The sequence below is a fragment of the Bos grunniens genome, chromosome 2 (genome assembly GCF_055505025.1).
Source record: "Bos grunniens cultivar Pamir isolate PY7600 chromosome 2, Bosgru_T2T1.0, whole genome shotgun sequence".
In the NCBI taxonomy this organism is placed as follows: Eukaryota; Metazoa; Chordata; class Mammalia; order Artiodactyla; family Bovidae; genus Bos; species Bos grunniens.
Window position 1 is genome coordinate 114,585,037 of NC_141166.1, and position 26,418 is coordinate 114,611,454.

Genomic DNA, 26,418 nt, shown 5'->3' on the forward strand with positions numbered 1-26,418 from the left:
GCTCATAAGCCCACACATCAAAGTAAAGGTAGGTCAAAAAAAAAAAACAAAAAAACCCAAAAAACCCTATCAGAGAAGTGAGTTCAAGCTGTGATTCAGATTAGCAAAATAAGATCCTTTGTCATGTCAGTTAATGTTGCTAACTACTTACTGAGCTTGTATTTTTGTTTAAATCTAATGAATTTGCATTGGTTTTAAAATTGTATATTAGCTGTATATAATGTCCAACCAGCTGATGCAAAGAGCTGACTCACTGGAAAAGACCCTGATGTTGGGAAAGATTGAGGGCAGGAGGAGAAGGGGGTGACAGAGGATAAAATGGTTGGATGGCATCACTGACTCAATGGACATGAGTTTGAGCAAACTCTGGGAGATACTGAAGAACAGGGAAGTCTGGAGTGCTGGGGTTCATGGTGTAACAAAGAGTTGGACACGACTTAGCAACCGAACAACAAGGAATTTATATCTAGATTTAAGATTATACAGATTAAATAACACTGTGCTATCCATAATACGAATCAACACTGAGCTCCCTGAGAATTGTTTTTCTTTATACGGAACCCACTCAGTTCTCAAGTTCAAGAGATACTATCATACCAGTGCTCCTCCCAAGGCATTTGTACCCTCTATTGTTTCAGGTTTAAGGTGCCAGGGAAACAAGCAACCAATCACAAAGGAGTGCCAACTGTGTTACAATAGTGAGGGGACTCCTGAAAATTCTAATGTTTGTCATTTTATTCCTGCCTTGTGAAAATATTGACAAATGAACAGAAGGCTCAGTCTAGGCCTGGATGTCTCACTGACGAAGCTGTGAGAGCTCGTGCCTCAATCAGCTAAACTCTTCAAGTCTTATTCTCCTCACTTGCAAAATGAAAGATTTAACTAGACTGGTGTTCCCAAAAGCAAGAAGACTGTAGGTGGCACAAAGATGAACTTTTTTTTTTTTTTTTACTAATTATGTGTTTAACACGTGCTTGAAAAAATTTTAACTGATACATAAAACCTGGGATTTTACTGAGATAAGGCTAAATTTGTAATATTAAAGTTAAAAAAATAAGTTAATTTTAAGGGGGAAAGAAAGGACACGTGGTATGCAGATATGGGAAAATTCATGAGGGTGGTTTGCAAATGAGTATAACTGAAAATGGCTGAACCAAATGATTTAAAATGACCTTTTAGATTCAAAATTCTGTTATAATAATCTTAAGGTTAAAGGGCACCTTCATTGGGGTCAGGAAATTCAGAACAGTTTCTTTGGAGATTTTGGTATTCATGCTTGAAGAGAATTTCAGAGAAACTTGGGGCTTTTTGATAAACTGAGCTCTTTACTGCTCTCTTATTCTCATTATAAATTTAACCTTAATAAACCTAAGTATTAGAGACCAAGTTGTTTCTTCTGTATTTGGAAATAATCTCTAGGCTCTTTTAACTTGACACCTCATGAAAACCCTCACACCATGCAAGGTGTACTTGCCTTTAAAAAACTACAAACCTCCTGTGTGCACTGAATTCATTTTGTAATTTCTCACCGCATTGTTGCTTCACTTCAAAAAGCTGTTGACTTAGATGGGTCCTGCTTTTGATCCTGAAGGCATGAAATCAAAGGCCTATTCCCTCCAGCCACTTCCCCTGCCTCCTAACAGTGGCTATAACTAGCGCAACAATTCTACAATTCCCTTTTATGTGCCATTTTACAGGTTTGCATTTGTGGTACGACTACAAATCAGCCAGACTGACTGATTCATAAACATACCAGAATGCGTGCACCCAAATTAATGTTTTCCTTCAAATGAGCAATGTGCTAAAACATTCTGAATATCCTTTTTGGAGCCAGTTGAAACGAAAAATAGTTTTTTCTTACTGACTATTCTTCTATTTCCATACCCTTTTAATCACTTGTTTTTCTTGTTCTTATACTACTGCTCTTCCCTCTACTTAAAATACAATTAAATTTGTTGAGCGCCTACCACGTACCAGGCATAAACATCCATATTTAATTTAGTTCTTAAAATAACCCTGTAAGGTGCTTACACATAAGGAAACTGAGACCTCAAGTTAAGTCATTTGCTTAGGGCAGAATGAGAATTATTGTTCATTCAGTTCAGCTGGGTTCTAAGCGCCCTCTGGTACACAACTCACATCCTCATCCCCCTCTGCCCATAGCTTCTCTCTCTGCCTGCTTCCAGTGCTTGCACCCTCGATGGCTCAAAGGGGAGCTCTGGGGACTGTGGCCTAGAACCCAAGGCCCTGAGGACAAGGACATGTGACTGGAAACCATCTGAGCCCAGGTAGAAAAAAGTGATCACGAAACAGAACTCAGCTTTGCAGACTGCCTAGTTAGCGAGTACAATTGCCTGAGCAGGTTCCCTCATCCTGTACCACTGGACTTAAAATAGATCACTAGAAGCTGGAACCTCAAGCGATGGAGGGGAGGGCGACCCTAAATTTCTCTTCATGATCCAACTTACCTGTCCACAGGTAGGTGCTATAGAGGGAGCTGTACAATAAGACAAACACCAGAATTTGTCCAACAAAATTTTTTTCTTTAACAAAATTCCATATCATCATTCCAGCACAGACGATAGACTGAAGAAAAAAATGATAAAAAAAAACCCGAAATCAGTCATACTCACGTGACTCATACTCATGTGTTTTATTCACAGCAACTGTAATTATTCATTTAAAATTATTGCTGAGCAATTAACTATTGCATCTTAGTTATACTAAAACAGTAAGTTTTATGATTAAAAACCTTTTTATACAGCACCTTTAACAATGTACATATTTAATTGAAACAGATAATGACAAGATTCTAAATCCTAAGCTTATATTTAGTAAAGGTTTACATAGAAAATGCTAAACTTCTTTCCAGTATAATTTGAGACATGCAAAGATTTAGCTAGAAAAGTAATGAGAGGTAAATTTTTAATAATTCAATTACTTCTATTAAAAAATGCAAAGTTATCACCAACTGTCATTACAGTTGTCTTTTAGTATCCACAGAGAACTGGTTCTAGGACCCGTCCTTATCCCCTGACAGACAGATACCAAAATCCAAGGATACTCAAGTTCCTTATACAAAATTCTATAGTATTTGCATACAACCTATGTACATCTTCCTGTATACTTAAAAAAATATTTTTTTAGTTGAAGGATAATTGCTTTACAGAATTTTGTTGTTTTCTGCCAAATATCAACATGAATCAGCCATAGGTATACATATGTCCCCTCCCTCTTGAACCTCCCTCCCAACTCCCTCCCCATCCCACCTCAAAGAGGGTTGTTACATAGCCCCTGTTTGAGTTCCATGAGTTTCTGTACACTTTAAATCATCTACAGATTACTTATAATACTGAATACAATGTTAATGCTATGTAAATAGTTGTCGGCATATGGTAAATTCAAGTTTTGCTTTTTTGGAACTTTCTTGAAATTTTTTTTCTGAATATTTTCAATCTGTGGTTGGTTGATTCTGAGCATGTGAAACCTATGGATATGGAGGGCCAACTGTATTAGCTTCAACTTTATATAATGCAAGATCCAATGCAATATTTAATAAATTAGGAATAAATTAATTATGATCAAATTGCAACAACTGATTGCATTTGGTAAAAAACACTTTGATTTTATAACTGGAAAAACCCAACGAAGAAATTTTCTCCTCTATAGAAATATCAGTTCAGTCGCTCAGTCGTGTTCAACTCTTTGCGACCCCATGAATCGCAGCACGCCAGGCCTCCCTGTCCATCACCAACTCCCAGAATCCATCCAAACCCACGTCCATCGAGTCGGTGATGCCATCCAGCCATCTCACCCTCTGTCGTCCCCTTCTCCTCCTGCCCTCAATCCTTCCCAGCATCAGGGTCTTTTCCAATGAGTCAGCTGTTTGCATATAATCAATGAGAAAAACATAGCTTTAATTATCTGTAGGTTTACTAACCTGAGCGATGAGTAAATTAGTTGTAAGCATATGCGGAAGCTGTTTATATTTCTTGCTCAAAAGAAGAATAGCCAAAGACCAGATCTTAAAGAGAGAGTTTCAAAAGTTATTCAGGTTTCTTAATCTTTGTAACTACTTATTAATTACTAATTTTTATTTTTAATTACTAATTACTTCTTAGACTCTTTAAAGAATTCTTTTATCCTGGTTCAAAAAGGAACAGCAATATTTTATTTATTTTAACCTTAGTTCCCATAAGGGTATTAAGGTAAACTAATATCCAAAGTAAAATAAAAAGCATGGGGAGAATGCCTTGACCAGGGCCATGTTCCAACTTTCCCTACCTTTGGTGGCTGGGATGGGACATAGGTTCACAGCCAACTATTCAGAAAAAGAGATTAGTGGGAGATGCAGTTATAATGCACTACCGTAAGTTTTCCCTTTTTGATTCCACCATATTGGCTCATGAGGTATCTAAATTCCAGGCTATCTTACTTCCAACAATACATGTCACCCTCCTTAAGATGAATTTTCCTGCATTCTTTACATTTAGAAGGATACATAATAGTTACCTAAATATGTTATTTGATTTCCTTCTTTCTTCTCACCACGTTGTCAATCAAAAGTTATGTTGTCTCTCCCCCCTCCACCAAACTGCCTTCTTATCAGTGGGCATAGATTTTAAGAATATGTAACAGAAGCAAAATTTCTTAAAAACTATATTAATCACATGTGTATTTGTTGCCAATGTATATATTCATCCTTATCTCCTTTGACAGCAAATATTCTCTTTTTTTAAGCCAGAATACTATTTGAATTCAATAGGCACTCAATCTACAAGATACTCTAGTTGCCAAATGTATAAGTATTTAATATGGGCTAGATATATTCAAAAGTTTCATTAACATTAAATGGGTGTTTGGTCTTAATCCCAAAGGTCCCTGACAAAAACACAGTTCTACGATAGCTAGTATCTGTATAGTGATTCACCATTTGCAGAATGCTTTTTATATATATTGTCTCATGTAATCCTTAAAACAAACCATGGAAATAGGTGAAGTTATTATCTCTATTTTATAGATGAGAAAACTGAACCTTAGAGCAGTTAAGTTTACTCCACAGAGAAATACAGCTAGTCTGTGATAGGTGCATACGTGCATGCTAAGTTGCTTCAATAGTCTCTGACTCTCTGTGACCCTATGGACTGTAACCCACCAGGCTTCTCTGTCCATGGGGATTCTCCAGGCAGGAATACTGGAGTGGGTTGCCATGCCCTCCTCCAGGGGATCTTCCCGACCCAGGGATCGAACTCGTGTCTCTTATGTCTCCTGCATTGGCAGGTGGGTTCTTTACCATTGAGCCACCCAGGAAACCCCAGTTTGTGATAGCACCAGGAGTCAAATCCAAGCCTGACTAAATCTCATGCCTTGTCTGTTATACAATTCTACCTCCCAAATGGAAAGGCAAAACTCAGAAGGCTAATACTACATTTTATGGGCAGGCTTCGGTTTTCTCTATTGTACAAGAAATTAGGTTTTTATTCCATAACTTTCTATTACCAAGCTATTTTCAGATTCACTGTGTGATTTTCATTCATTTTTATACTGAATCATACTTACCAAGGAGACCAGGCTGATAATACTTATATCAAAACTAACATTCTGGATGGCATATGCCAGTGGCTTAGGGTCCATGGTGGGAAAAGTCAGTAACCAGGCAGAAACGTACATGATCGGTGCAGACACAAAGGTGCTTATTACCATCCCTGAGGTTATCTGCCAAAATGAAATCAAACTGAGGAAGAGTCACAGACTCAAACAATTCACATAAACTTTAGCCATAGCACACCAAGGCATTCTAAAATAAAAGCAAGAGTCAGTAAAAAGACATCACAGAACCCAACATGTTATCTAATAGCATATTCCCCTTCTCTGAGTGTTCTTAAAGAAACATGGTTAAGTTCCTTTGGCTCCTCTTTTAATTCATGCTCAATTTATATCTGCATATAACAAATGCTAGAAATCCCACAGCTGATGGTTATCTTCTAGGTTCTGGAAAGTAAACCATACGAATGATCTTCTTAAACTGATGACCAGTTTCTTTCCATACTATTTGATAAACTATAGGGCAATAAAAGCAATTTCAAAAAGAGAAAAATTACCATGCAAACATTCCACCGATTAAATAATGGAACTAATGGAACTTAAGTGAACAATTTAGTTCCTTCATGTTGTTTTCAAAAACATCCACTCTAATGCTGTGGATAACACACTGGACGCTAGTTGGTGTTAACCAACTTAACTATTTATTGCAGTTGATTATGTGGTATTTTGCATCTGGTGGCTGGATTATCAATGAATAAAACAGATTTTCTCTCTCACATTTCAAAAATTACCCTTCTATAAATAGCCTTCAGGCTTAACTATAATTATAGCATTAAAATACTTGAAACTAAAAAGATGAATGAAAAAATTCAGGGCTGAATAAAGATCCCAGATTAAATAACTCTATTGTTACATGATGCCTCTTTATTTACAATGAGGCAGTTTCCAGATAACAAATTCTCATACAAGAATATAGATTTCTGGGTTTCAAAAATTCATTTTTCTACTAACCAAACAATCAAACTTAGCAAGTAATAGATACATACAATCTCTACTTCCATGTTGAACTGTGTTGCAAAGATAGCCACTCCTGGTGCTACAGGAAAGACACCATACAAAAACGCGTAATTTGACAAACTTGTGTGGTTTACTACACTGTCGTCCTTGTCCAAGAGTTCCACCATTTCTCTGCATAGAAGTGGCAGCACCAGGCTGAAGAAACAAGAAATACATCATTGCTTGATATCGAAGCATGCTGGTCCCCAAGTAATAAATTGCTCTAGTGAATTTGGCATTAGGTTATTCTTCTTCTGCCCAGAAGGTATCATTTTATTGAAAGAATCAAATATTCAACTTGGAGCTACTTAAAGTAAAACAATAGTCTTTAAATATCAGGAATTAGGAGGAAAAGAAACTCAGATTTTTTTTGTGTTCTATGAATAATTTTCTTGCAAAAAATTGGTAAAGCGTTGCAATTATACTGCTGTTACTTGCTTTCCATATTAGTTCATTGCAATGTTAAAAAAAAAAAAAGACTCACAAGCTGAGTAAACTTGTTTAAAAGAAAATTACTAAACATTTTTTGGGGGGAAAAAACCCAGCTGACCCTTATTATGATCAGGGTTTTAAATGCTTCAGGTAATAACAATGCTACTAAGTAGATTCTAAAAGGCAGTAGAGAAATAGGTATCTTACAATTAGTTTTTTATCTTTGTAAAGAAAAAAGGTTTAGCAAAGGGAACTATAATAACTGAGGTAGAGCAGAAGCTAGTTAAATCCAAATCTGGTGAAGAGTCAATTATGAAACAAATCCTCCAGGATTCCATAGAAAGAGCATATCAAAAGTAGTGAATTAAAGGAGCTTTCCTTTAAAAAGAACAAAACCAAGGTTAATATTGTCACAGCAGGACATACAGAGATGCTCTCAGATGGAGTCAAGAACCACTTTTATGTATTTTTATAATTAAAAGAAGACGAAATTATGTAATAGGAATCATAGAACCAGAAAAAAATTTTTAATGAGAATATTTAAATATTTATAAGTAATGGTTGGTAATCAGTGTCATTGTCAGAACTGTATTTACTATTGTGGCAAAACTAAATATTACTTTATTTCCAAGAACATAAAACCACTATAAATAATCTTCAGAATTTATATTCATCTTTATTATTTTGAAAATATAGATACTATTTCATATTGCACAGTTCTCATGAATTTGTCTACAGAGGAGCTAAATTCAATAGTTAAATATGCCCCAAGTGCCTTGGGATCATCTCATAGTAAAATTATGTCACCTACACCAGGAAGTATAACTCCACGGCTAAAGAGCTAAAGAGGCTGAAGAACTATTAACTAAGGAGCTAAGAACTTCTCATTTGCAGGTTAGGATCAGATGGTTGATAATAATCACTACTACTGACTAATCCATATTTAGAAAATTTAACCACCTTCAGAATTTTAGAATATTTCCCCTAAGTTCATGAAATAAATTTGTATGTTCAAAATTATTGCTTTCCTCATAGCCAAATCCCTGTGTTCAGATCCTCATGTTCAGCTACTTGGTCTTTTTATCATCTGCTCTGGAGAAGGAAATGGCAACCCACTCCAGTATTCTTGCCTGGAAAATCCCATGGACAGAGGAACCTGGTAGGCTACAGTCCATGGGCTCACAAAGAGTCAGATATGACTGAGTAACTTCACTTTCATAGCCAATAGGATTTTAATAGATTTAGAATACTCAGAAATCCTGCAAAATTCCCTTAAAACTATGATCAAACTAGGACCTTGGAAGGTATTAGGGAACATTACATAAAAGCTGAAGGGAAACCATAGTCTTTATTCTTTAACAGTAAAATAGAAAAAACAACCTGTACAGAAATGACTTTCCACAATCACCAATATCACATTTTCCTTTAAAACCATTCAATTAGGAGGGACTACTACTATCGAACTATTTAAAGGAGAAAATCCCAACAAATTGGCTAAATAAGGCTTTCACAAAGTATAATCCCCAAGTAAATAAGTGAAACTTACAGTTTAGCTGTGATGAGAAGAATGAGTACAACAAATGCTGACTTCTTTAGTTTCTTTATTTTTCCTACCATTGTAAGACCAAGATAAAATAGAGCTGATCCAGAAAAAGAATTTGCAAGTCCATCAAGAAAATTTTCCATATATTCAGGCACCTTTTGATCAAGAATAAAATTGAAGGCAATGCCAATGAAGACCATAAATACTATTGGGTTCTGTAACACACGCAAAAGTCCAAGTCCCAAAATTTTCACTTTGTTTTGAGAAGCATTCTGAGTGTCTTTCCATTTCTGAATTTCACAGAAGATAAATCCTATAGGGTTTAACATCATCAGAGATATTGGTGCCACTAAGTAAATGTACTGGAGATATTCTGGGTATGTTGTTTGATATAAAGCTTCAACTGCAAAATGCAAATTAAAATGGATTAAAAAATGATCACCACAGAAATATATTAATAAATTATGTATATAATATGTTCCTTGCTTAATTATAACATATTGTACATTAACCTAAATAGTGTAGAATGATTTCATTAGCTTAGTTTTGGAAAAATATATTTTAGTAAAGCTGAAAAGGAAGAAAAACACACTATATTAAATGACATAGTTTATAAGGCAATAATCAACTTTTAAAAATTTTTAGTTAAACTAATTTTTACTGTGTAGAGGCTAAGACTAGTCTCAAGAACGGGGCAGAATTGTACAGGTCTTAAAACAATTTAAAGTTAAAATCTACTAACCAAATGTTTAAGTAGTCATAGCACCAAGGTGGTTGTTGGTTCTCTTGAGAGGGAAGTTTCATTGACGTGATGAGGCAGAAATCAGAGGGCAGAGGAGAGAAATGGAGAAATGGAGGACAGAGGAGACGACGGACTGAAAAATGAGGACTGATGTGATGGAGTCCAAGCTATACAGGAAAAGCAGTGAAGACAGGACATGGCTAACAGATAAAAAGCAGAGGGGCCAGAGACTGGAGGTTCCTGTGAAATCCAAGTAGGTGTAGTTGGAAATTTAGGAGATCACAGCAGGTCGGATAGTGAGCTACTGAATTTAGTGTTTCCCAGATGGCTAGGTCCAGGATGTGGCTATGGGAGTTGGCAGCTAAAATGCAGTAGAGGAAAACATCATTGAAGGTGAGGAGGTCAAGGAACTGAGAGAGCAAAGAGCTTGGTGGGTAGCTCACATGGATACTAATGTCAAACAAGATAATGGCAAAACTTGGGAGTAGAGGTGACGACAGAGAGCCAGCTATTAAGTCTTCAGTGAATGAGGAGTGGCAACAATGAGGATGGGTGGTCTAGCAGGCAGCAGGGACCTCAAAGAAGCAGTGTGTACTGAAGAGCAGAGAATGCTGTATACACAGTGGCTGAGGATGCCAGTCCTGCCCACCCACTGTGCACGTGGTATGAAAGTGATGAGGAAATGAACAGCCTACACTGGAGAGGAAGGAACACCTTCAGGAAGGAAGCCCCGTGAAGCTGCTGAAGAATTACAGATGGTAAAGTGGACCCAAGAAACGTTTCGAAGGGGGAGACAGTAAAGTCATGTCAATGTACATTTAACTAATGGCAAATTCAACTACGCTTTCTTAGGAAAACAAAAGCTTCAATTTTCTTTTTCATACAGCATGTCCTCAAGCACAAACTAATTACATATTCACTGAAGAACAACGCTTGAGAAAGAATCTGGCTTTTAGACTTAAGAAAAATGGTACAATATACATGGAATACGTGTGCTGTATTTTGTGGGTGATTTGAGGGATTTCTCAGGGGTTCAATTGTACATGATGACTTTAGAATCTAACCACCGTATAAGATGAGTCTCCTTGATTCACGTGAGGGTTGGTGGCCTGGTCTTGGCTTGATCAGCACAACTTAAAGCCTTGCAGCTAGCAAACTGATCTCTAGGCACAGTTTTTGGCAATGAGTTCTGAAATTATTCAACCTAATATATAAAAAGGTTGACTCATAAATGATTTTCAAGATGAGAGAGATAAAAAAGAGAACAGCCACAATCACTCACAATCACTTGCTTCATAAGAGAGGCAATCATGTGAAAAAATGTAAAAGATTAGGCTTCTCAATTTACATTAAGATAAAGTGACAAGGTAGGAAAATATATTTGTTTACATACTCAGGATACATGAGTTCAGTTAATGTCAAGTGCATGTCCCATTAATTATGTAACTGGATTATATAACCTTTAGAAGATCCTGTTCTCGTTAGCTAAAACCTACTTTTTATAAGACTCAATTCCCCTTTTCTCAGCGAAGCACATACAGAGGTCTCTAATATCTCTGAAATGCAGTAGTTAAAACACATTTGATTACCTAAAATTTCACAAATTCTTTCCACTGATTTCCAAATTAGATATACTAGCTCTATAACTCAGTGGTTTTCTTTCATGTTTCTAAAGTTTCACCTTTTAAGTTTAAAAAAAAAATAAAAGCAGTACTTTTGATAACTATTTCTAGTTAGCTATAGTTTTGATTAGATAGTCTAACTCAAAGAGAAACCTTCCCACCCCACCCCTCAATTTTTAAAATAGAGTATATTTTAGAAAAGGCTTGTGTTTTCGATCTAAGCTTAAGAATTTCCCCCAAGTAGCCAAAATAAAATTCATAAGGTTCTTCCTCTGAGAATGTAAAAGCACACAAAGTCCCTTAAGTTAATGCTTTTTAAGAAAAAAAAAAACCCCAGAAATGTACTTTCCTGGTATAGTAGCAGTTAATCACCATCATATAATGGACTTCAGGTTGTTTTAAAGGTCAAAGCAAATATGAGCAACAGTCTATTATCTAGGTCTAGCACATTGGAGAAGGAAATGGCAACCCACTCCAGTTTTCTTGCCTGGTGAATCCCAGGGACAGGGGAGCCTGGTGGGCTGCCATCTCTGGGGTCGCACAGAGTCAGACACGACTGAAGTGACTTGGCAGCAGCAGCAGCAGCCAATCACCAAATACTTTCTTCTTTTGTATTTGATTCCTACATGTAATCAAATTCCTACTACTCCCACTAGTTAAAAATCTCAAAACTGGACTTAGTGGTTAAGACTTCACCTTCCAATGCAGGGAGTGTGGGTTCAACTCCTGGTCAGGGAGCTAAGATCCCACATGCCTCCTGGCTAAAAAACAAAACATAAAGCTGAAGCAATACTGTAACAAATTGAACAAAGACTTTAAAAATGATCCACATCAAAAAGAAAATCTCAAAATTGGGCTACCAACCGTTTACCAACCTATATTCCTCTGGTTTTTCTTGACCATCCCCTTCACCCATTTTATTTGCTATTGACAATGTAACCTAAATCTTAAATTTAGAAAACTAAGATTTCCCCACAGCTCTCCCCACCCACAAGACCATATATAACATCTTTTGACATTCATCGTCCAGTCGCCACAGCTGGTTCCTTATTCATCCAGCTCATCTTTGACTATACCTTAGTGCAAATCCTCCATCAGCCAATTTATATCATTGTCATACTGGATGAACACCAGGTTCATAATTACTAGTTCTATATGCTGATCATTATCCCCCAACACCTTGAAGTCTCTTCTTTCTTACCCAAATCTTGCCTACTATTTAAGGCCTGTCTCAGGACATTTCTTCCACCAAGACTTCAGTCTATATCATGGATATCCCCTTCCCTGGATGGCTCTGGTACCTTGTTTCATATCAGTGCCACCTCAACAAATTCTGAGTTCCTTGAAGGCATCATTTTATAACCCCCAGTCCCAGCAGAGCGCTAAGCAAATCTGAAAATACTCGCTGAATGGAATTAACATATCAGTGAATGTCAAAGGTTTCAGACGGACTATAAATGTATTCTGTAACATAGCAATTTATACCTAATTGTTATCCATGAACCCATTTCTTTTTATATCCAATGTTTTTCTTTTTTCATATTCTGAATATTTATAAAGCAGGTTACTATTGGGATATTTTAAGTCAGTTGAACAGGTATATGAAGGCAAAAGAAATACAGTCTAGTGGGAAAGCAAAAACTGGGAATAAATCCCTGTTAAATTACTAGAATAGGGTTCAATATGGGAATTTCAGTCCATTCTGTCATTCCTTTGCATAATGACTTAACATTTCATCTTCATCTATAAATAGGTAGCTCTATTCACTACCAATCTGAATAGTTTTTCAAATCTGAAAAAAATGAAATTCAGTGACCCACATTAACAAATTAGATTTATAATCATTATATCAACTATTAAGTGCTAATTAATACTTAAAAATAAGGCTCTTGGGGGAGGGGAGAATCCCACTATGAGGAATTACTATATAGCCTTGAAGAACTAAGAGACAAAATTAGCCACCCACTGTGCCTCCCATTTTTTCCCGCAGGTTTTCAGTCCCTAGCAAATAACACAAAGACCCAGACAAGATCATTCTATTATTTAATGGCTTATAGTTAAATGCTTCATTTCCTTTCTGTTTACAGCTCAAGCACTAGAGCATAATTATGATTAGTCGGGGTGCTTATGCTATCAGCATTGTTTGAAGAATAAATTATAGGACTTAACTATGCCCCATTAGTATCTTTTAATGACAGAGGCAGGGAACCATTCTGATTTGCTGAGATCAACATTTCACCTCAGTAGATTCCTGGCTTCTTCTCATACTCAGATTTCTTAAAGTACCTTTGAAAAGAATTTTTTTCTTAAAATAGCAAGCTTCCTTTTTTAGTCTGCAATGATGAAATGTAGTATTTTGTCACTTGAGTACAGATAAATCATTTTGATGCAGTTTTATAGACCTTTATAATTGTCATAGAGAAAAAGGAAACATGACTCTCCTTTGTCTTTAATCATTAACTTATCCCTCTTCTTCAGAGTAACCTGTAAATTGGACCAATGTTGCAGATCAAATGCAGTCTTAAAAAGGACATTTCCTTTAAGCTGTGATGCTTATCTGTGAACAAGAGAGTGGGAATTCTTGGGAGCCGTGCCGTAACAAACAAAAGAATGGTCTTCTCTCTAGAGACAGTCTTCTCTGTTCACCCTAAGCATGGCCACAAGGCAGATGGGCATGAACAGAGATAATAAATACTCTCATCAGAGCAAATACATGGCCCTACAGTTCTGTACCACATCTTCCAATCTGCAGATACATGAGAAAACATTTATTGTCTATACTGTTGATTTCTAGTAAAGTTATTGTCTACAACCTAATGTTATAAGAGCTCTTATATTGTGATTTAAAAACAACAACAAAATAAAAACAAAAATTACAACTCAAAATATCCAAGTATAATCATCAGGGAAATTGGGCTAGCACACTGATGGAAACATGATTATTTCTGGATTCACTGATTTAGTATGGGACATGAGAGAAGCAGCAATGAAAATGGTTGACTATATTTTTTATTTGGAGATTCTGTCTTAATATGAAAATGAATAAACTCATCTAATAGGTCTTTTGCTACTGCTCTTCATTTTATGAATTATTTTGAACAATGTAAACATAAAGAAAAACTTTGATTCTATTTGAAAATAATATATTACAAGGGCTAGTTGGGCCTCCTAATGATTCGATGGGCATGTTATGTAACTGTGTGGCATAAAAGCATACCCAGGATTTAAATCTAGTCACCTGTTAGCTGTGTGACCTGGGGCAAGACAATTAAATCTCTAAGTCTGCCTCCTTATTTGAAAATGAGGATAATAACATCTGCCCTACCTCAAATGAGATAAGTATATAAGTACTCTTGGAAAGTTACAAATATTACTTCTATTTAATTATGGGCTTACTCCTCTATGACAGCATGAAACTTATGGTTCATGTCTAAATTAAGATATAGCACTATTTATTATTTAACACTATGATACTTAGCCATTTCTAAAGTCCTTCCTTATATCATAAATACCTTGACAAACATACATTATTAATGCTCCTGAAGAGATGGACAACACATTAACTTTTTGCTCTTTTATTTCCAAAGTCTTTATTTAAATGCTTGGTTCAGCCTAAATTTTAAAATGCACTAACCTTCAAGGAACACCTATCTCGTTTCTGACTACAGCTCAGTTATCCAACAGCCTAGTTTTTTCTCTTTCATAATCTCCGGCTTTACTCAGAGTGATTTAATTTCTTAGGTAAATCTCTATTTCTGGTGAGTGTGAGATGGAGGAAAATGATAAACCGTATAGTCCTCCAGAGTCCTTTCAGCACCAGAGGTGAAATAACTTTTCTGGAGGGGGGATAGTTAAAAAGTAAGAAATTTGAAAGTTAATGGCAGATTCCAATCGTTAATTTCATTAAGTTTCATTTAGTTTCTGCCCAGAAGATATATCACCAGAGAGGCCTTCACTGATCCTACCTCCCACCTCAAATAGCACCTCCTTATAAAATAACACTACTTTATTTTTATGGCCCTTGTAATTACCTGATATTATTTTTATTTTCCCATTAAAATGTAAATTCAATATGTACAAGAACTTTGTTCACAAGGGTATTCCCAGCAGCTAGCATGGTCATTGGTGCTAACAGGCTCCTATCAATAAATGAAGGAAAAAAATGACTATATTCATAATATTCAGATCCCTACATTATAATAAATGATCAGAGCACAACATAAACTTTAACATAAAGAATATTAAAGACTAGTTATTAAAGTACACTACACACATTGGTGGCAGTTTGGAAAACAGAATATGTTTCTAAGATATCTAAACAGTCCCAGTTGGTATGTTTACTATTTCATTAGGAAACATACATATGGAAACATAAAATTAGGCTGTTTAAAGAGTTGGAAATTTAAAGGAGGAAAAGTTGGAAAGGTTAAAAAAAAAACACATCATTTTGTTCTTAAACAAGAAATTAACTTCAACAAAAGCACACTGATATTTTGAATAACAAATTCAATAACAGGCATTAATGTAAAGTAATATATACTCTAAATGGTAAGAAAAATAGGGAAGGGAAAAAGTCCCTCATAAATTTCCACTGCTAACACCTAATAATGACTGTTTTTAAACAGGTGTATGCCTATGCTTTTTACATAATTTAAATCATGATCTCAAATTCCAGATCTCTTCTGGAAATTAAACTTCTTTCATATGTGACTGTGGAGAAGAAAAAGAATACTATTAGAGGGCTCAAAGTTTATTTGGACACGACCATTTATTTTAAGTAGATGTTTGAAGGTGCCTCAAACTCTGAAAAAATATATAATCCAACTAACTTAAGACATATTTAAGAAAAAACATGAAAGATTTCTTAGATACAAGAATGAGGTATAAATCGCTAACACACAGTCAAAAGATTCAAGTTAAAGGCTTACATTTTATTACCTCCTAAAACACCTGAAATTTATTAAAACTTAAAAAATAAAAAATAACTTACCTATAGGATATCCCAATGCAAAGTCATTACTTTGTGTAGCAAAAATAGGAAATAGTCCGGCTTTGCTAAATCGACTATCGGGACTGGCAACCAGTAACGTTAATATACATACAACGAAAAATACAGAAGCTTTGGCAATTAAGATACTGTATAGAAAAGACCAATCCACATTAGAAAAATTAAGTACGACCATGTTTTTGAATAGTAAAGCTGGAAGTGCAAATCTGGAGACAAAATTTCCCAGTCCTTTTGCTTGTGTTGATGTTATAACACTGGCCCTTCCTGCTATGTAGCCACAAAGGACTATGCCAAAGCATTCTAGTAAGGCTGGAAAAAGCCTTGTTATTGACATTGAAGGTGGGTCATTAGTGGAATTAAATCCATGTGTAACTGGTGAAGACAAAGTCTTGGTCATATTGACTGCAAAGGTTAAGTTCTTGGCAGGTATATCGGAAAAAGAATTCATTTTCTTTCACCTTCCAACTCCAACCAGAGCTCTGAAAAGAAAGGAAGAAAGATTCAGTGTGAAATCAACAAGAATTCTAGTTGCAAGGATACACTGGCAAACCTAAATTTATTAAATGGCCAAATACACAAAATTTTTTTCAACTACCATCACAGAAAAATACAATGAAGAGAAAAAAAAGGGTGGGAATGTCTGCTAACAACAACCTCTTGACTCTTAAAGGTGGGTCAGCTCAAAATATTTATGTCTTATATTCAGTAAAAGATATGAGTAAAATAACATCCACAAATATCACAGCTGCAATGATGCCCTGTGGTTTTCTCCAGTGATCCAGACTCAAGCTCCGCCTGGTGGATAAGAGCATGGGGCCCACAGAGTCTCTGCTGAATGTCCACTGCAGCCAAATTGTCCAGAAATTTCAGAAGTTCTCAGGGCTACATCAAGGAGTCACAATGGACAGGAAGGTCCTTTCCAGCCTGCAGAAGGTCTTGAATATAGGATAGGAAAAAGAATATAATAAAATATCACTAATTAACTTTGAACGAATAACTTCTGTGCCTCACTTTCCTCATGTGTGAAATGGCAATAATAGGACCTACCTCATAGGAACTTGATATTATTCAATATCAAGTCCTTATAAACACATTTGCTACAAATAAATCACTTAACAAAAGTTAAATATAACTTTTGGTGGCATAAAAGAGAAAGAATGAAGGAAAAAATGATGGCCTCCCACCTACCTAGTCTTAGTTCCTTTTACACCAGAAACACATATTGGCTGTCTTGAATGCTCCATAGCGGCACTGAATGTGCCCTTGAGTGCCACAGGGACTTTGCACATGCAGTTCACTCTAAAATATTCTCTTCCCTAACCACCTACCATTCTCCACACAACAACTACCCATCCTTTGAATTGTATGCAAATCAATTCAGGAGTTGTTGTAGGTAAGGCTCCTCTAACACCATACTCAGGCAAGGAGCCTTTCTCAAGTAGAATTGTGTTCCTTAACTTTAGGCCACTTTTCTCAGTTTATTAGACTGTGCATTAGAGTGACTATGTGATTTATGTCTGTCTCCTTCACCGGACATTAAGTGCCATAGAAGCAAGGACTGTGCATGCTTTTGTTTCTTCCTAATGCCAAGCACAGTGCCTGAAGATTAAGGCACATAGGAGATTAAGAGGCAAAAACAATTACCTGCTCTTGTATAAACCCTTCACTCTTAGGTGGATCAATGGTCTCTCTTAGGAACTGTCTACTTCGTGGACAGAATCTTGTTTTTCTCTGAATGCTAAGTATTCTAAGTTTTTTTACTATATATAGCAACAGGCCCAAGACCACAAAATGTGCTCTAAAATGTTCTAAAAGCTGTTCATACAATGTTAAAGAACACAAAATGTCTTGTAAAATGTTCTAAAGATGTTCAGAAAATGCTAAAGCAAGGAAAACTTTATGTTAACATGATAATACTTAGCAGACTTTCTTCTTGCAGCCAGGGACACATTAGATTTGAACAACTCTGTAACTAATCAGCTTTTATTAGTAACTAGAAGTTAATATAGAGACCATTCCCAATTCCTAAAGGATTATTATGGGTAAACCATCCAAAGTAACCTTATATAACATAAAAAGTAAAACAGCTTATGCTTCCTGAAATGTACAATGCCCAGGGTTAAATTCTTAAACACCCACCTAACATTAAGGACTCAGATGGCAGGCCAGAAACCAACAACAACTGATCCAAGGGGGTGTGGATGAGATAATTTTCTCTGAGCTACCCTAGTATAAGCTGAATTCATTTAAAAACATGTTTAAATCTGGATCAGGACAAGTTGTTTTCCTACTAGGATTAGATAGGAGTGGTCAATACACACAAAACCTGTAATACTCACACATACTTGAAGTCTACCAAATAAGCATCAGATTATATCCTGGAAAAGCTACTGATTGATACAGGTAGTCATAACTGAAGTAAGGAGCTGGTAAATGAGTGAACTAAAGCGTTAAACATTCAGAGCCCCTGAGAGATGTGGATTTGAAAAACTAGTGCTAAGATTAAAGTGATAAACTACTCCAGTCTTCTGTTATTTTTTAAAAGTTCCCTATATTTCTTTGCCTGGACTAACTTATACTTCTCACTGCCCCTTATTTGTACCAACCACACTTGCATGTCAATTTATTCCAATAATTTTTAAATCAACAGTTTTAAGTAAATTTGCAGTTGTTTAGTGAAGAGTCAAATGGCCCGAACCCAATTTGGGGCCTATCGCTTATCAACTCCTCGGGCAACTAAGCCTGCCTGCACTTCAGCTTCTTCAACTGTAAAATGAGAGTAAAAATCTCCTTAGACGGATATTGTGAGGACTGGAGATTTTATACACAGCTTATTATAGTAGCTTTTCACAAAGGAGACCTTCAAGAAATGGTAATAACAGCTACTGGGAGTTGTGTGTCCTAATAATAACAAGAATGGTAGTAAATTAAATACAATTAATTGTTCTATGCCAATTCTTCAAACATACTTGGTATTAAAGAGCCTTCAACTAAAACAGAGGGATGGGATAGATTATAAGGTTATCAGTTTTTGTTTTATACCAAACAACTAAGGGGAGTTCAATTTAAAAATTTAGTTTGATCTTAGTTATCAACAGGGAAGGGAAAGTTCTTTAGTTCCTCTAGGTGATGGTCAAATAGTTGTAGCAATGTCCAGGTGTAACTTTCAGTTAGGCAAAAATTAAGAGAAAAACTTTGGAAAGTAATCTTCCCTTTCCCATGAAGCTTCTTTTAATGTTCCTTGATATCATAAAAGCAATATCTGCTAATTGAGGGGCAATCAAAATAACCAAAAAGGACTTAGAAAGTTTTATGTCATCTTAATTTTTTTTTTCCAACAGGAAGAAAATAAACTTCCTAAAGCATTCTTTTAAAATAAACAGGAGCCACAGCAATGGAAGTATTTTTTAAAAATTGCATCCAGTCTTTTCATCTCCTTAAAAACCAATGCTTGTTAAAGAACAAAAAGTTGGCTTGTCACAGAAAAAGACCACTCACTGGGACGGGAGCAGACAAATGCTATACGCTAGCCACTTCTGGTCACTCATGATTTAGATAACAAGGAGGAACCACTGACACTGTAAACTGCTATTAAGTGAAAATCGGGAGGAGGGTTCTGACTGGTTTCAAAGAGAAAGCTTTAAAACCTTAGGCTGTCTATTTCTCAAACACCCAATATCCTTTATCGGGTGGGAAAAACGTAATACAGTGTTGCACCATTCAAGCACTTTCCAACATCGACACTCACACCATCCACCCACTCCCACCTACTTGCCGGGGACCAAATGTCCTCCCTAGAGACCCAGGGTGGGGAGGGCTGAGCGCTGCCTCTTGCCTTGTCGGCGGTGACAGACTTCGGCCCTCTAAGATAAGGATGTAGAGAATCCCTAATCAAACAGGCCGCCCAAAGAACAGCTGCCACCCAATGCCTGGGAAGGCAGCAGTGGAAGTGTTCGGGATAAAAAGTTGGACGCTCAGCTTTCCCGGGGCATGGTAGTCACATCGCAAGGTAAGTGAAATGCTCCTAAAAGGGATAAGGGAGACAATTTGGTGCAACGCTCCAGGTACCTGGGCACAAACTCCCAGGATGGCATTCGCTGAGGCCACCCCCCAGAATAATGGGAAGAGTCAGAACGATATGGTGGATGCACGTACAGTGAGGCGCTCCTCAAACTGGGGGATGGCAGATCTGTCACCAAAGGGGACAGGCCGCCCCTTCCCCTGCCTGTCTTCCCGGGTGGACCGCACGTCCTAAAGGCAGGCGCTGCGGGGCAGAGGCGGGCAGGCGCAGGCAGCGGACTGCGGGCCTAGGCGCTGCTCACCGGCTCAGACTGGAGGAGCGAGAGCGGGGGCACCAGGGGTCCGTAAAGGAATGGGACCGCGCAGGTCGGCGCCCCAGGGGCCCATCTCACCTGCTACGTCTGCAGCCCTGGGGCCGCGGGAGAAGGGAGTCGATGCTCGAGGTGGACCAAGCAGGGAGGAAATCACCGTCATTTCCCACCCACAGCCCTCCCAGCAGAGAGCTGCCGGCTGCCGGGGTCAGGCTACAGCAGCTCAGTCACGTTCCGAGAAAGTGAGCGGCTTAGTAAGCTGGGACCAGGTCAACTCCTCCCCGTGCCGCCCCGCCCCGCCCCTCCTTTAAGCCCCGCCCCAGCCAGGGGAACCCCGGAGCTGTGCGGGCCCCGGCCCCGCCCTTTCGCTCCGCCCCCGACCGCCGAGAGGCGGCCCCTGGTTCTCACCCACGTCCCCTCCCCCCTCCCGCTCCTCTCCCCACGCCTACTGCGAGCCGCCAGAAGCCGGCGGCAGGACTTCCGGCCGCTCGGCTCCCGCAAAATGGCGGCAGCTGTGGGGGCTTTGTGGTTTCTCTCTTTCCCCTAAATTCAGGTGCAGAAGCCTCTTGTCTTTCCGCCTGACCCCAGCCTCGTGTGGTCTGCCTAGCCCTCTCTCGATTAGCCTAGTCGTTTATATAGTTCAGTTTAAAAACAAGGCCTTAAAGAGTCAGAATCGTGGGTCAGACTCCTGCCTTTCACCTTTCCCAAGGCAGTGTGACTTTGACCGTCCTAGATCAGAGACTAAAATGTAAAGCTTTTTATTCTGTTTGGTAGTGGTGGTTTAGTCTACAAGTCCTGACTTTTGCGATCCCATGGACTGTAGCCTGCCAGGCTCCTCTGTCCACGGGAGTCTCCAGGCGAGAACAATGGAATGGGTTGCCATTTCCTTCTCCAGAGGATTTTCCCGACCCAGGAATCGAACTCGGGTCTCCTGTATTGCAGGCAGATTCTTTGCCGACTGAGCCATGTTGTGTCTGGTTTAGTAAATAAGCACCCAGTCGCTGACTTCTTGTGTTTCTACTGTGGGTTGAACCATGCCTACCCGCTCAGTGTACTGAGAGAAAACTGATGTATTCGTGGAAAACTTAACAGAGCAGGAACTGAAGATACAGGAAAATAATGCATTCTGCCCTGTTCTCCTCATTTTACCCTTGTTCTCTATCTTAACTTTTAACAGCCATCCTTTTTTGCCTAGAACCTGGCTACTTTTTTTTTTAATCTGACTATATCTCAAAGCTGAAAGGATTTATTTAGGAAGTTTGGAGATGAATTCAATGGAATATTTATTGAGCTTTGACTTATAGCGAAAAACTGGAAGATAGCCCTGGACATGAAAGGTAGGGTGAAACTCTAGGAAGTTTCTTAGGTTGGCCTTGGACTTTGGACCATATCCTCTGACCACAATAAAACCATTAATTTTTTTTTTTCCATGAGAACATGTCTTAGTGATTACACTAATTTTGGATATGCAATCTGGAAGCTTTCCCAGGGTAAGTTGAAAGACTGAAAGCAAGAAAAACAGATGACTTTGGGGAAAAAAACAAGCCAAGAGGAAATAAAAACTTGGGGGTGGTGGTAATGAAAAGAATGAAAAAGACCTGAGAGACATTACAAAAGAACTGTTAGGACTGGATTATTGATAGGGCTGAGAAAAGGAAGGAGATAATGAACCTAGGTATTTGCTCATCCATTACAATAAAGCAAGTGAAGAAGAACTAAAGGTCCTCTTGATGAAAGTGAAAGAGGAGAATGAAAAAGTTGGCTTAAAACTCAACATGCAGAAAACAAAGATCATGGCATCTTTGCCCATCACTTCATGGCAAATAGATGGAGAAACAGTGGCAGACTTTATTTTGGGGGGCTCCAAAATCACTGCAGATGGTGACTTCAGCCATGAAATTAAAAGACGCTTACTCCTTGGAAGAAAAATTATGACCAACCTAGACAGCATATTAAAAAGCAAAGACATTTTAGCCAACAAAGGTCCATCTAGTCAAAGCTATGGTTTTTCCAGTGGTCATGTATCGATGTGAGAGTTGGACTGTGAAGAAAGCTGAGCACTGAAGAATTGATGCGTTTGAACTGTGGTGTTGGAGAGGACTCTTGAGAGTCCCTTGGACTGCAAGGAGATCCAACCAGTCCATCATAAAGGAGATCAGCCCTGGGTATTCATTGGAAGGACTGATGTTGAAGCTGAAACTCCAATACTTTGGCCACCTAATGCGAAGAGCTGACTTATTTGAAAACACCCTGGTGCTGGGAAAGATTGAAGGTGAGAGAAGGGGACGACAGAGGATGAGATGGTTGGATAACATCACCGACTCAATGGACATGAGTTTAAGTAAACTCCGGGAATTGGTGATGGACAGGGAAGCCTGGCATGCTGCAATCCATGGGGTTGCAAAGAGTCGGACACGACTGAGCAACTGAACTGTACTGAACTACAATAAAGTAAAGGAATAAAACTAGGGAAACTCTTAATACCCTTACTAGTTGTAAGTCTCCACCCTTTCCTATCATTCTGTTATCTGAAGATGAAGAAATGTTTCAAGTGAGGGAAGTGGTTACAGAAGATAATGAATTTGGTTTTAGGCCTAAAATCTCAAATCTCAAGAAAGTTAGTCTCCTCTCTTGAAGAAGTTATCACCTTCATTTGAGGTCCTGGAGATTGGTTATTGGTCTAAGAACAGCCAGCAAGAGAATGGGAATCTAGTGCTCACTGTTCAGAACTAATTGCTCATGATAGTGTCAGCACCTGTAAGATTGCTAGGAGACACTGGAAGAGAAAACAGAAGCTGAAGACAGAGAAAAAACACAGCCAAAGATGTGGTTTGGAGCCAGCTGCACAGAGTGGACAAGTTTTCCAGTACTAGCAGCTGGCCAGGGGACAATGGCTCTAGGAAAAAAGTGTTTACAGAGAGGAAGGACTTCATCAAAAATCCTTCTTAGATAAGCATTTATTGATGAATGCCATAAGGTAAACTTTTAATTCCATTATCATGTCTGCTAGTCGTTCTGTGAGATGCTGACCTATATGTACTATTAACTGAAAATAGGAAGTGAAAAGCACAACACCTCAGATAACTTGTTTAACACTTTACTGTAAATGTATTACTTTTTCCTATGCATATAAAAATCAGTAAAGAAAAGTAAGGTCATACAATACACATTATTTTTCAAACACATGATTTTTAGTAATCTTTTTCACTTAATAATATTTAACATTTTTATGCATAAATATAGATCTCTATCATAACTTTCAACACCTATTGAATATTCCCTATTGAAAAGTTGAGGATTATCTCCCTTAAAATTCTTTGGACTTTCTCTCTTTGGACTCTGGACCATCCATAGTGTCTAATCAAAGATAAGTAAAGAAGAGGAAGATAAAACAGTAGAAGTGTTCAGACTGACTTACAATGTGTTGTTTGAAGTCACTACTGTGGGCGAGAATCCCTTAGAAGAAATGGAGAAACCCGCAGAGTCAACAAAAGGGTGCAATTTCGAAAACGACAAATCTCAAAAACAACAAAAGGGTGCAATCTCAAAAATGACAGAAAGATTTCTATTCATTTCCTAGGCAGACCATTCAGTATCACAGTAATCCAAGTCTATGCCCCAACCAGTAATTCTGAAGAAGCTGAAGTTGAACTGTTCTATGAAGACCTACAAGACCTTCTAGAATTAACACCACAAAATGATGACCTTTTCATCATAGGGGACTGGAATCCAAAAGTAAGAAGTCAAGAGATACCTGGACTAACAGGCAAGTTTGGCCTTGAGGTACAAAATTAAGCAAGGCAAAGGCTAATAGTTTTGGCAAGAGAATGCACTGGTCATAGCAAACACCCTCTTCCAACAACACAAGAGAAGACTATACATGGACATCACCAGATAGTCAACACCGAAATCAGATTGGTCATTTTCTTTGCTACCACAGATGGAGAAGCTTTATGCAGTCAGCAAAAACAAGACTGGAAGCTGACTGTGCCTCAGATCGTGAACTCCTTATTGCCAAATTCAGACTTAAATTGAAGAAAGTAGGGAAAACCACTAGGCCATTCAGGTATAACCTAAATGAAATCCCTTATGATTATACAATAGAAGTGACAAATAGATTCAAGGGATTACATCTGATAGAGTGCCTGAAGAACTACGGACTGAGGTTTGTGACACTGCGCAGGAGGTGGTGATCAAAACCATTCCCCCCAAAAGCTATGCAAAAAGGCGAAATGGTTGTCTGAGGAGGCCTTACAAATAGCTGAAAAAAAGAAGAGAAGCTAAAGGCAAGGGAGAAAAGGAAAGGTATACCTTTCCAAAAGGAAATATATTTGAATGCAGAGTTCCAAAGATAGCAAGGAGAGATAAGAAAGCCTTCGTAAGCGAGCAATGCAAAGAAGTAGAGAAAAACAATAGAATAGGAAAGACTAGAGATCTCTTCAAGAAACTCAGAGATACTAAGGGAACATATCATGTAAAGATGGACAAAATAAAGAACAGAAATGGTATGGACTTAACAGAAGCAGAAGAAATTAAGAAGAGGTGGCAAGAAAACACAGAAGAACTATACAAAAAAGAACTTCATGACCCAGATAACCACAATGGTGTGATTACTCACTGAGAGCCAGACATCCGGGAGTGTGAAGTCAAGTGAGCCTTAGGAAGCATCACTGTGAACAAAGCTAGTGGAGGTGATGGAATTCCAGCTGAGCTATTTTGCATCCTAAAAGATGCTGCTGCTAAAGTGCTGCACTCAATGTGCTAGCAAGTTTGGAAAACTCAGCAGTGGCCACAGGACTGGAAAATGTCCTGGAATGTTTTCATTCCAATCCCAAAGAAGGACAATGCCAAAGAATGTTCAAACTACCACACAATTGCACTCATTTTACATGCTAGGAAAGTAATGCTTAAAACTCTTAATGCCAGGCTCAGCAGCATATGAATTGAGAACTTCCAGAAGTTCAAACTGGATTTAGAAAAAGCAGAGGAACCCAGAGATCAAATTGCCAGCATCCGTTGGATCATAGAAAAACCAAGAGAATTCCAGAAAAATATCTAGTTCTGCTTCATTGACTACGCTAAAGCCTTTGACTGTGTAGATCACAACAAACTGGAAAATTCTGAAAACGATGGGAATACCAGACCACCTTACCTGCCCCCTGAGAAACTGATATGCAGGTCAAGAAGCAAGAGTTAGAACCAGTCATGGAACAACAGACTGTTTCCAAATTGGGAAAGGAGTACGTCAAGGCTGTATATTGTCACCCAGCTTATTTAACTTATATGCAGAGTACATCATGAGAAATGCCAGACTGGATGAAGCACAGGTGGAATCATGTTTGCTGGGAGAAACATCAATATTCTCATATATGCACATGACACCGCCCTCATGGCAGAAACTGATGAGGAACTAAAGAGCCTCTTGATGAAGGTGAAAGAAGAGAGTGAAAAAGCTGTCTTAAAACTCAACATTCAGAAAACTAAAATAATGACATCTGGTCCCATCACTTAATGCAAAGAGATGAGAAACAATGGAAACAGTGAGAGACTTTACTTTCTTGGGCTCCAAAATCATTGCAGATGGTGACTGCAGGCATGAAATTAAAAGACACTTGCTCCTTGGGAGAAAAGCTGTGACAAACCTAGATAGCATATTAAACATCAGTGAACTGTGGTGTTGGAGAAGACTCTGAGAGTCCCTTGAACTGCAAGGAGATCAAACCAGTCAATCCTAAGCTGAAGCTCCAATACTTTGGCCACCTGATGTGAAGAGTTGACTTATTTGAAAAGACCCTGATGCTGGGAAAGATTGAAGGCAGGAGGATAAGGGGATGACAAAGGATAAGATGGTTAGATGCCATCACTGACTCAATGGACATGAGTCTGAGTAAGCTCTGGGAGACGGTGAAGGCAGGGAAGCCTGGCATACTGCAGTACATGGGGTCACAAAGAATTGGATATGACTGAGCAACTGAACAAACAACAGCAATATAATTTCAATGTCTTTAAAAAATATTTAGTTTATTTGAAACTCCCTGTCCCCTTCCTGACAGCACCAATTTCTCCTTCAGTCACTTCAGTTCAGTCACTCAGTTGTGTCTGACTGTTTGCAACCCCATGGACTGCAGCACTCCAGGCTT

At 38.1% G+C, this 26,418-nt stretch overlaps 1 protein-coding gene and 1 long non-coding RNA gene across 8 annotated transcripts in view; one reads left to right on the forward strand and one right to left on the reverse strand.

The window, feature by feature from the left end:
• The window catches only part of GPR155 (G protein-coupled receptor 155), a 40,279-nt gene extending 19,625 nt beyond the window's left edge, over nt 1-20,654 (reverse strand). For 2 of the 7 annotated variants that reach the window (XM_086358899.1, XM_086358942.1), the window contains exons 1-8: nt 20,360-20,581; nt 16,705-16,882; nt 15,930-16,426; nt 8,579-8,978; nt 6,591-6,756; nt 5,560-5,715; nt 3,941-4,024; nt 2,469-2,586 (exon numbers count right to left, since the gene is read on the reverse strand). In XM_086358899.1, the coding sequence (XP_086215025.1) occupies nt 2,469-2,586; nt 3,941-4,024; nt 5,560-5,715; nt 6,591-6,756; nt 8,579-8,978; nt 15,930-16,395 (1,390 nt within the window). In that variant the 5' untranslated portion in view covers nt 16,396-16,426; nt 16,705-16,882; nt 20,360-20,581. Of the gene's footprint in view, nt 1-2,468; nt 2,587-3,940; nt 4,025-5,559; nt 5,716-6,590; nt 6,757-8,578; nt 8,979-15,929; nt 16,427-16,601; nt 16,883-20,359 lie in introns of all 7 variants that reach the window. The other 5 variants (XM_086358931.1, XM_086358921.1, XM_086358952.1 and 2 more) reach the window with 5 other exon arrangements.
• LOC147378578 (uncharacterized) overlaps nt 19,694-26,418 on the forward strand; it is a 73,697-nt gene continuing 66,972 nt past the window's right edge. The window contains exon 1 of the long non-coding RNA XR_015147923.1: nt 19,694-19,956. This is a non-coding gene — a long non-coding RNA (uncharacterized LOC147378578). The remainder of the gene's footprint in view (nt 19,957-26,418) is intronic.